Raw genomic sequence first — 10,520 nt, 5'->3', positions numbered from 1 at the left:
GGACCAAAATGTGGAGTTAGCTAAGAAAATTCCTCAGCATTAACAGACACACAGACCCCGGGCCACCAAGTATTTTGTTATGTAAATATATCCTCAGATAAGTTGTATAAAACCCAAGCCCTGGAAACTGATTAACACATTGAACATTTGCCCGATTAACACCACTATGCCCTTCGCTGGGTGATGAGAGCGCTGAGGCAGAAGTCCGCATTCCTGAGAGTGAAGAAGAACAAAGCATTTGGGACAAAGAGCAAACCTTAATTATGCCTTTTTATTACCCAAACTGCCATTTCCTCCTTACCCCAAACCAGCCAGGAAGGCTCATGGTACCTTCACACACCCCCAATAACCCGTGTGACTGATAAATGCCATTACTAGATTATTCCACTCCAGCTGTTTAGCTACTACAAGTAGCAAAGATTTGATCCTTCACCCACTTAAATAAAAAAAAAAAAAAAAAAAAGAGAGACAGACAGAAAAAAAAAAAAAGACAGTATACAGTACACAGGTAATGCGAACTTTCTGGAAGTGTTTATTAGCTTTGGCCCCCGACCAGTGATTGCTGCAGGAGTGGACTGGAGCTGCAGTGCAAACTGGTTAATCTGTAGCTAGACAGGGTTGTGACTGGGGCGGGGGGGCAGGGGGTGTTTAGCAAGACATACTCACTGCCTGGCAGGCACAGGTCTCACCGTTTGAAAAGCTACTTTTTTTTTTTCCAAAAAAATTTTATTGGGAGAACTACAAAACATTTACAGTACAAAGTTTACAGTCTCACACAATTTGTAGTGAACTGACTCCCGAAAAATATATTACAACTCAAGTTGACTTATCCTTTAGTTACATTCAAAACATACTTCTGTTAAAGTAGTCCAAAAGAGTACATAGTGCTCAATCTGTACCTATGTACAAACAAAACTAAGCTACTGCTCATTCATCCACTGTCCAGGAAAGTTTGAAAACTCACGACTTTCTACATAAGAAAAAAAAAAAAAAGAAATTACAAGTTTTGGAATTCAATTAAACAAGATATGTTCATGTACTGTATAAAGTTTCAGATCCAAAGATGGCCTCCATTCTTATAAAATAAAGAGTGGTGAAATTTTGCTGTAGTTAAAACCCATCCCTACATTCAAATTATCTCAAGCATTAAGAAAAATACTTATTTGGTTGAGAGATATTTAAGGCAAGCATGGACCCTCAAGAAGGCACTGTGAGACATAATACTGGGACCCCCCAATTATTGCTACATACTTTGAGACTATATCACAGTGTGATTGGTGGAGTTAGGCAACAAAAAACACTTTTTGGTTACTTTAAAGAAGTCTGAATTAGATTTGCCACTTTGAAGTCTGATTGCTAAGTCAGTCTTTTCTGTTGTCGTTGTTTTTTCTTTTTTTTTTTCTGTTTTTCAACTCGGACGGGCTACAACCATTTACATTCTAAAAAAAACAAACAAAAAACCATAGAAATTCCTCAAACTACTTCCACAGCATCGAGACCGATTTCTATAAAGAAACCATGCAATCTTTCAGATTTACGTAAACAAGGAAAGAAATTAATGAAATAAATATTACATACAATCTCTTAAATTAAGAATTTTACTCATTTACAATAAAATAACCAAGTGAAGTTACAAAAAGGCATATATTACTGTGAAAAGAACACACTCCACATTTTGCCGATTAATAATGGCAATCATAATTTAAACATAATAAAAGAATATATATCTATTGCTTTTCATCATACCCGATAAATACAGTATGAACAAATTACCAATGTATACTTTTCACAAGATAATAAATAAGTTAAATAGTTTCATATTGAGTTGTGTGCAGTGACTCATTCATGCAATCAACTCAAACAGCTAAAAAAAATTAAAAAAAAAAAAATCAGCAGTTATTCTCCAACAATTACAAACTAAACTCAGTTGAGTGCTTCCAAATAAAGCAACAACAAAAAACAATTGTTCTAAGCCAAACATCCACTAAGTGGTGGCAATGGAACCAATATTAAACTTTGGAATGAAGGTTTTAGCATTTGTTATAATAATAATATATAGATATATAAAAAGGAAGGTTGTTATCAAGGCATATTCTTGGCAGGATGTTGGATTTTTATTTTTTTTTTAAAAAAGCTTATAGGTTTAGTACGTTCTGTGTTTTTACTTAAACTGGATTGAAAGACAAACTAGCTTGCAACTTATGTGTGTGTCTGAAGGCCTGGAGGAGCTGGACAGGCAGGACACACGCTCCCCAGATTGATTGTTGCTTTCAGGTGGTCTTTTCTAATGCTTTTTTTATTTTTTTGAACACAGATGGAATGGCTGCTGCTGGTGCTTATCATAACTTGTCTCCAAAGAACAACAAGATAAAAACCCCAAAACAAAAATCCCCTTCTTCCAAGGTCTCTCTATAAAAATAAGTTTTGTTCAGTTCGTGTCATTTGCCCTTTTGCAGAATGCCTTGTTTGTTTTGTTCAGCTCTCGACGTATATAGATAGATAGATACATAAAAAGAGAGGGATTCACTTTCTGCGCCCGCTAACTTACTTGCTCGGCAGCCGCCCGGCGCGGCCGCCGCGCGGCCCCGGCCGCCCTAGTCGTCGGAGATGGAGAGGCGGCTGAAGATGGGCAGGCGGCGGCCCGAGTCCAGGCTGGGCGACTCGGAGCCGCTGAGGGAGCCGGAGCTGAGGGAGCCGCTCAGGTAGCTCTCCCGGTCGGAGAGCGAGTCCGGGGGGCTGGGCGGCGCGTCGAACACGGGCGACTCGGAGAGGCGGCGGAGGGGCTGGAAGCTGAAGGGCGGCGAGGCGGGGGGCGGCGGGCAGGCCCCGCCGGGCGGCGGCTGCTGCTGGCAGCGGTAGTAGGCGGCGGCGGCCGCGGCCGCGGCGGCGGCAGCGGCGAAGTTCTGGGTGTGCAGGGCGAGGGGGGCGATGAGGCTGCCCAGCTCCTGGCCCGAGAAGGCGAAGGCGTTGTTGGCGCAAGGCGGCGAGAGCAGCTCCTCGCAGTAGGGCGCGGAGGCGGGCGGCGGCGGCGTGCGCGACCCGCCGGGGCTCTCCAGCAGCGGGGCGTCCAGGCGGCCGCCGGGCGGCGGCGGGGCGGCGCTGTGGGGGTGCGGGGGGTGGTGGTGGTGGGCGGAGAAGCCGGAGAAGCTCAGGCTGTGGTGCAGCTTGGGCCGCTCGCCGCCGCGCGGGTGCCCGAAGCCGCCGCCCAGCGGGTGGTCGCGGGGGGCGAAGGCGCGGAGGTCGCCGGTGCTGCCGGCGGGGTGCGGCGGCGGGGGGTGGTGCGGCCCCGCCGCGGCGGCGGCGCTGGGGGGGGCGGCCGTGCCGCCGCCGGGCGCCGGGCGGCGCTCGTCGGCGTTGTGGATGAAATGGCAGCGCGGGCCGTAGGGGCAGAAGCCGATGGTGTGGAAGGTGCGGCAGAGCTCGGTCTTGTACTTGGGGTGGCGGGTGAGGCTGCGCAGCTCGTGGAAGCCGTGGGCGAACTGGCACTTCTCGCCGTACTTGCAGGCGCCGCTCTCCTCGAAGGGGCGGCACAGCTCCGTCTTGTAGCGCGTCGAGTTGATGGGGGCCCCGCCGCCGCCGGAGCCGCCCCCCTTGCCGGCCGCCGCCGCCTGCTGCTGCTGGAGCTGCTGCATGAGGTGCTGGCTGCGCTCGCCGTTCTCGCTGAAGGAGCGGTCCCGGAACTTGTTCTCCTTGTTGAGCAGGGGCGTGGGGCTGCTGCTGCCGCCTCCGCCGGAGCCCGTCTCCTTCAGGCTGCCGAACGAGGAGGAGGAGGAGGAGGTGGAGGAAGAGCTGGAGCCGGTGGGGCTGGGGAACTTGGAGCCGCCGGCCAGCGCCGGCAGGTTGCTGGTCGAGTGCCGCCGCAGGAAGCCCGGCGCGAAGCTGGAGCTGGGGTGGGCCACCGGGGTCCCCACGGCCTTCTTGTCCAGCATGCTGCTGAGGTTGGTCAGGGACTTCTCCGTCTGCTGGGGCGGGGGATGGGAGGGAGGGAGGGGGCGGGGGAGACAGGGAGCGGGAGAGAGAGGGAGGGTGTTGCATGGTGACCGCCAGCCCACCGACACGCACCCGCGGGCGCGCAGCACCCCCTCTCCGCGGCGCCGCCGGGCGCTGCGGGCGCACCACGGGGGTCGGGGCAGGGGTCGCGCCGCCCGGCCGGCCCCAAAAGCGGGTCTGCCGCAAGCGCTGAGGTGCCAGGGCGAGCTGGACAGAGCCGGGGAGAAACCCCCTTACAGGCTTCGCTGCATGAGCAACTTTTAAGAAGTTGCTCCCGGGAGCGCAGCAGTTGTGTGCGAGTGCCTGCAGAGCAGCTCGGCGCCTCTGAAGCTTCAGAATAAAAAAAAAACCACCCCGAAGCCCCCGCAGCGAGGGTGCAGCGCGCCTCTCCGAGGCTCGCAGGCTTGCATCAGCCGCCTTGCAGCAGGACCCGCGCTGTTTTAAACCGGCCAGCTGTCAGGCAGCGAGCCGCCCGCAGAACCGGCCGCACACTCCGTCCCGGGCGGCCGCGGGCCTGCCGCCCCGCCGGGATCCGGCCCCCGGACCCGCCGCCCGGAGCGCCGTCCTGCACACCGCGGCGTCGGGTCGCGCCTGGGGAACTACGCTCCTCCCTACCTTGCACAAGAAGTCAATGTCGTAGAAGGCAGATAAAAGTGTCGTCGACATTTCTAGATCCTGTAATGATCGGAAATACAGGAAGGACCGAAAGATCCCGCTCTCCTCGGAGGGTTTGGAAAAGCCACGACTAGATAGGAGGGGGCCGTTTGCTTGAGATCCGAAATGGTCCCGTCTCCTTCCCGGCGCAGCGGGCGGGACGGCGGGTGCCGGGCCGAGGCGGCGACGGCAGCTGCACAGCAGCGAGCGAACTGCGGGAACTCCGCGGCGCCCCGCGCCGCCCCCATATAAACGCGGCCGCGGCCCGCGGGGGCGGTGCCCCGCTCCGCCCGCCCCGCTCCGCCCGGCGGGCCCGCCCCGACCGGCCGGGCCGCCCCGCGGGGTCGCGCCAAGTTTTGCAGAGGGCCGGCAGCGGCGGCGGGGCTGGGTGGTTGCTGCGTTGCGGGGCTGGCGGGGAGCAGCGGTCCCGCCGTGCCGCCAGCCTCCGCTACCCCCGAGCCGGGTGCGCCGACAGCGCGGGCGGGACGGGGCGGGGGGAGCGGGGCAGGGGCCGCTCCCGGCGCGGAACCGGCCGAGGCAGAGCAGCACAGTGCCTTGCGCGCTCGGCCCTTGGGAAGCGCCCGTGTTCGCACCCCTCCCCCGAATACCGACGCCCCCAGCCCCCGGGAGCGGGCCGGCAGCTGCCCGCGGGTGGCGGCTGCCGCCGAGCGGAGGCGGGAGCGCAGTGCCGTGGGAGAGGCGCGGCAGCGCGGGGGACACCTTTCTCCCGCCCCAACGAAAATAAACTTTTGCCACGTAATTGGTTTGAAACAAAGGTCGGGCTCGCACTGCCCCGGTGCGACCGGCGGGACGGCAGCTGGGCACGGGCTGCGCGCCGCTTCCCCCTCTGAGCCGTCCGAGTTGGGTTTTTTTTCCCCCTTTCTAATGTTTGGAGAGGTTGGCGGGCAGACGCGGAGGCGAAGCAACGTTAACCCTGCAGCGGCCGCGCTGATGTGCGGCCCCCATCCCCCCACGCCCCCCTCCCGCTCCCCTCCCACGCTCAGTCCCAACACCCCTCGCCCCGCGGCCCAGCAGCCGCCAAGGTCTTGTGACCCGCCGGGCCGCGCCAGCCTCCGGCCCGGCCGTGCCGCGGGCTGCCAGCTCCGCTCCCTGCGCCCCGCCGCCCGCCCCGGCAGCCCTCCCGCCGGGCTGCCCCCCGCCGCCGGGACGAGGGCGGCGGCAGCGGCAGGCCCCTGCCGCCGGGGCCCCTTCCCAGGAGCGGGCTGCAGTCCAGGGCGGGCCAGCGGCCGCCGTGCAAAACACCCCCCCTTCCCCCTCCTGCGCCGATAAGGCTGCGCAAACACGACGTGGGAAAGGCGGCGCAGGCAGCGGCCCTGCACCCCGTGTCCTTTCCCGCGTTTGCTCAGCGCCGGGACAAATGGGAAGGGGGAAAATGGACGTGTAAAGTTTTATAGCTGCTAAAGCCAGCAGAGGCGTTTGATCCTCTTCAGCTTCCGAGCCGGGATGTCAGGCTCTGGAAACCCGAGGGTGCAAATCTGACCACGTCAGCAGGAACGCTGCACTTTGAAAACACATTTGCAAAGGAAGGCAACTCAGGAGGTGGGGGGTGGGGGGAGTGTTTAGCGCACTTCGCGCCGCGTTTTCACACCCGTCCCCGCGCCTCCGTGCGGCTCACGCTCCCATTTGGTTCCTCCCCTCCCGAGGATGCGCGGGGGCAGCAGGCGGGACCCACCGTGCGCAGCCCTGGCAGCCCGGACCCGGCTCTGCACCCCCCTGCACTGCGGTCACCCGCGGAGGAGAAAGCCCAGCCTGTAAGGCTAAGGCTGAGCTTATCAACAGAAATAGAAAAAAAAAAACAACCTCCCGGAAAAGACGAGGGCTGGAGGAGCTGGAGCAATAAAAAGCCCCGACCCCCTTCCTTCCCGTATCCCAGCACTTCACTTGGGCAAGTCCCCCGCTCGCCGGGCACTTTTGGGAGGGGCGCAGCCGGAGCCGCTTCCCGCCCGCCCCTCCTCCCGCCGGCAGCCCCGCACGGCCCGGGGGGGCTGGGACGGGCCGGCGCAGCGCGGGGATCTGCCACCCCCTAGTGCCCGCACCCGCCTTCACAGGGATTTCCAGCCCAAAATTTAAAATTCCTCCTGCCTTTCCCTCCTACCGCCCTGCGGAAGGGTTACAGCTTATGATGGGAGTCACGCAAGGAGCAACGTGTCACCGGCGTTTGGGGGAATACTTTGATAAATTGACTTTGATCAAGCACGTGGCAGATAAGTGCTCTGGTATAAGGTTTTGCTAACCCTCTTCTGTAATTGCTGCTTAGGGTTTAAAGGTTCTTGAGTAGTTATAAAGTAACTCAATTCACCAGCAATGTGTGGTGAAATGTATGTGCGCTGATATATTTTTATTTGCTCTCCATAAACTAAGGCGGGATGACGGGTTTCAGTTGCATTCTAAAACCACAATAAGGAGGACTGAGTTTTCAAGTTATTTGGGTTACTGATTAACCAGGTTCTCAAGGCTTCACAAAGTTCCATAAGTTTTATGGTCACTGTGGATCTACTACTATGCAGTTACACATCTGCATTCATCCATTCGTTGACATTGAATATATAGGCATACACATTTTAAATTCAATCCAATAAAACCATTGCCAGTGCTTAGTACTACAGTCTTACGCTAATCACTGACATGAGCAATGTCACACAACCTTACTGTAAATTCAGTACTATACAAAGTTCTGTTTGTTTTCTACTATGAAAGCTGTTGCTACACTACTTCAAAAATGTTGTCAAGGTGTGGTAAAACCAGCAGCTGTTAATTAATTGTACAGGTCTTGACTATTTTTAAGAGTGGCTTCCAGACATAATCTGGGCTGTTCTTTCCCCAGAAGCTCAAAACAGATGCAAACTAATTTTAAGCCTAACTTAGAGTGTGGTTTGTTAAGCTGGGTAACATGCATTCTGTGAGACATCTTTTCATCTCAGAGTTTGACCTTTACCTTTTGCCTATCGAAGCCTCATGTTTCATTGTAAATGACATATATAACTAACCCTGAATCCTTGAAACTGTAAAAGTATTTGAACTTTTCCTTTTAATTATTTTTTTTAGTGACTTTGTCTCGTGCAGTGTTCAGATGTTCACTAAGCCTAACTCAGAAGCATATCCTGATTTACAGCAGACTCTTATTTAAACTCAAGAAGTGGGAAGCAATCGGCCATCAGGCACCACAGCACCCAGCCAGGGTGAGCTGACACCTTGCCCTGGCGAGGTTAAGCCAGGCTCTGATGAAGTTAAGTCAGGCTGTTACTGCCAAGCCAGACCTCAGTGAGGTTAAACCAGCCCCTGGCAGTGCTAAGCCAGACCCTGGTGAGGTTAAACCAGCCCCCGGTAGCACTAAGCCAGACCCTGATGAGTTTAAACCGGCCCCCGGCAGCGCTAAGCCAGACCTCAGTGAAGTTAAACCAGCCCCCGGCAGCACTAAGCCAGACCCCGGTGAGGTTAGACCAGCCCCTGGCAGCGCTAAGCCAGACCCCGGTGAGGTTACAGCAGCCCCCGGTAGCGCTAAGCCAGACCCCGGTGAGGTTACAGCAGCCCCCGGTAGCGCTAAGCCAGACCCCGGTGAGGTTGAACTAGCCCCCGGTAGCGTTAAACCAGCCCCCGGTAGCGCCAAGCCAGACCCCGGTGAGGTTAAACCAGCCCCCGGTAGCGCTAAGCCAGACCCCGGTAAGGTTAAACCAGCCCCCGGTAGCGCTAAGCCAGACCCCGGTGAGGTTAAACCAGCCCCCGGTAGCGCTAAGCCAGACCTTGGCACCGAGGGAGCGCACGGCGGTGCTGCAGCGCCACCTGCCGGCCCCGCGCCGCCACACGCAGAGCGCCCGCCGCGGCACCGGCCGTGGGAAGAGCTGCTAATTAACCTGCATCATCATCATCATCATCGAGACTTACGAGTGCAGTGTGCGAAAATATACAATTAGGTGCGGACACTGCAAGCGAACAGTGGTTTATTGGGCACATCGCTCTTCCAGGGAGGCTGAACTGACGACAGCCGCCCCCGCGCAGCTTCGTTTTGGCTGCAGCCGAACGCAGAGTCACAGCCCTGGGCTGAAGGAACAAAACACAGACTTCTAACACAAATATTTATTTTCGACGTCTTATTTTCATATCGGAAACCAATTTCAGTTCCCAGAAAAAAACCCCACACAAACAAAAAACAAAACAACAAAACATTTGCAAAGCACAACAAACGCTGTTGTGTTTCGGAGGGTGAAAGGGTTGAACGCTCGGTATATTCCCCACAGCCGCTCCGCCTGGGCACCCGTCACAGCATCTCCCAAGATCACTTCTCGTAGGCCTAACTACTGAACGGGGCCGTAATTACCTTCCAGGGCTGCTTGCAGAACAAGGTGTTTTGAAAGTAAAGATGAAACTGTTTGTTCAAACTGGAACAGCTGCTTTGGACACGGCGCTCTTCACTTTAGAGCAATTTTATAAAAGTAGTTACTTGTTATACAGGAAAAAAAAAAAAGAGGCGTGCAGGGGTAACTAATGCTGTTTCCATCTACAAAACAAAGTGACAATCCCTGCCTTCCTCCAGAGGAAAATGCAGTAAAATTTAAAACACAGTCTAAAAGTTGTCATGGACAAAGAAGCCAAGGTTTGTTTCTTTTCTTTCAGAAACACTTAGCAATAAAATAAAATTTTTAAAAATATTAACTTAGATAATTACCATTCTACATCTTGAAAGGAGATTTAAAAAAAAAAAAAATCAGTATTTTCTCAGTATTAAAACACAGGAGGTAAAAATCTGGGATAAAATGTAACACAACTACAGGTGGCCTGCACCTGGATGAATGGAAAATATTAGGTTTAGCTGCTTGACTTCCTACAGTAGCTATAATAAACCATGCTCAGCTGAATGAAATTAGCAAATGCATTTAAAAGGAACAGTCTCCCTCAGCACATCTGAGAAAAAAAGAAAAAATAATGGACTCGTATATTAAAAATGTGGTTTCAGCCTGAATACTGAATAGTTTGTTGCCGGTTTACCGGAGTCATTACAGCAATCCCTTATTCCTCGAGCATCGTTAGAATACAGTCCCTCTGCCCATCTAGTAAATTGTGCGCAGCTCCCCAAGGATGAACTTTTAGTAATTTAGCTTTCCAGATTTTCATTTTTACAAGTACCATCAGTCTTCAGCTGATCTAATATTTTAAGGCAGACTGATATTCTCTCATTTTGAATAGACAATCTTGTGAATTCTGCCGTTTTGGTAAATTCCGGAGTAGGAGGTAGTGCTCTAAGAAGGTGTCCAACAAGCTGGGCTTGGTCCAGTGCTATTCTTGATAGTCGATTAAGTTCTCCTTGATCAGGTAAAGTTAGATGAGTTGTTGATATAAGCAGTAAAAGATGCTTACTAAGTTGTCTGACGTAAGTCAGCTTCTCTGCCCAGAAATTCACCTCCCCTTTATCAAACAGGTAATCGTCTTCTTCCTTAACAAAAAGAAAAGAAAAAACCCCAGTGATTAGAAAATGACTTGCAGTCTTGATAATAATGAGAACATTATTAAATATATGAAACATATATATAGAAATAACGAGAATAGAGGCTGTTACAGAACAGCTTCTTTATAGCGAAGAAAAAAAGGGTAAAGATTCATATGCATTCACATGCATCATTTTTCAAAGGTTTGGGAAAACACAATAAAAAAGTTTCCTACTTTGTGAAAGAAATTTTACCTTCAAAAATCAGGCAGTTATGGTATAACTCTTGGGAAATAGTGGAAGTAAATAGTAGTCCTAATCCTTAACATGTGCCTGCCTTCCCCTGTGAAACTGTCTCGTATTTCACAGAGACCCCTCTGTAACCAGTATGGTAATTTGCTATGTCATGGAGCTTTTCGAGTGGATTAAATGGAAA

At 53.0% G+C, this 10,520-nt stretch overlaps 2 protein-coding genes across 4 annotated transcripts in view; both read right to left on the bottom strand.

Moving 5' to 3' along the window:
• Window positions 1-691: 691 nt before the first annotated feature.
• ZFP36L2 (ZFP36 ring finger protein like 2) lies at window positions 692-4,856 on the bottom strand. Of its 2 annotated transcripts, none has more exons than XM_065632666.1 (2): window positions 4,606-4,856; window positions 692-3,962 (listed from the first exon to the last, which is right to left on the bottom strand). In XM_065632666.1, exons 1-2 carry the CDS (start codon window positions 4,654-4,656, stop codon window positions 2,595-2,597), a joined length of 1,419 nt encoding a protein of 472 aa, XP_065488738.1. In that variant the 5' UTR covers window positions 4,657-4,856; the 3' UTR covers window positions 692-2,594. The 2 variants fall into 2 exon arrangements, with proteins under 2 accessions (XP_065488738.1, XP_065488739.1); XM_065632667.1 differs by having other exon boundaries at window positions 692-3,959.
• A 3,897-nt stretch (window positions 4,857-8,753) lies between these two features.
• THADA (THADA armadillo repeat containing) overlaps window positions 8,754-10,520 on the bottom strand; it is a 167,210-nt gene continuing 165,443 nt past the window's right edge. For both annotated transcript variants that reach the window (XM_065631876.1, XM_065631875.1), the window contains one exon: window positions 8,754-10,093. In XM_065631876.1, the coding sequence (XP_065487948.1) occupies window positions 9,755-10,093 (339 nt within the window). In that variant the 3' untranslated portion in view covers window positions 8,754-9,754. The remainder of the gene's footprint in view (window positions 10,094-10,520) is intronic.

This window comes from Caloenas nicobarica, chromosome 3 (genome assembly GCF_036013445.1).
Source record: "Caloenas nicobarica isolate bCalNic1 chromosome 3, bCalNic1.hap1, whole genome shotgun sequence".
In the NCBI taxonomy this organism is placed as follows: Eukaryota; Metazoa; Chordata; class Aves; order Columbiformes; family Columbidae; genus Caloenas; species Caloenas nicobarica.
Note: the sequence above shows the minus strand (reverse complement) of the source record. Positions and strands in the feature narration are given on the sequence as shown.

Excerpts from the sequence above, each read along its gene's own strand:
- ZFP36L2 (XM_065632666.1), bottom strand. The coding sequence starts at position 4,656 with ATGTCGACGACACTTTTATCTGCCTTCTACGACATTGACTTCTTGTGC. Across the intron at positions 3,963-4,605 it reads ACATTGACTTCTTGTGCAAG|CAGACGGAGAAGTCCCTGAC; the intron begins GTAGGGAGGAGC and ends CCCCCGCCCCAG.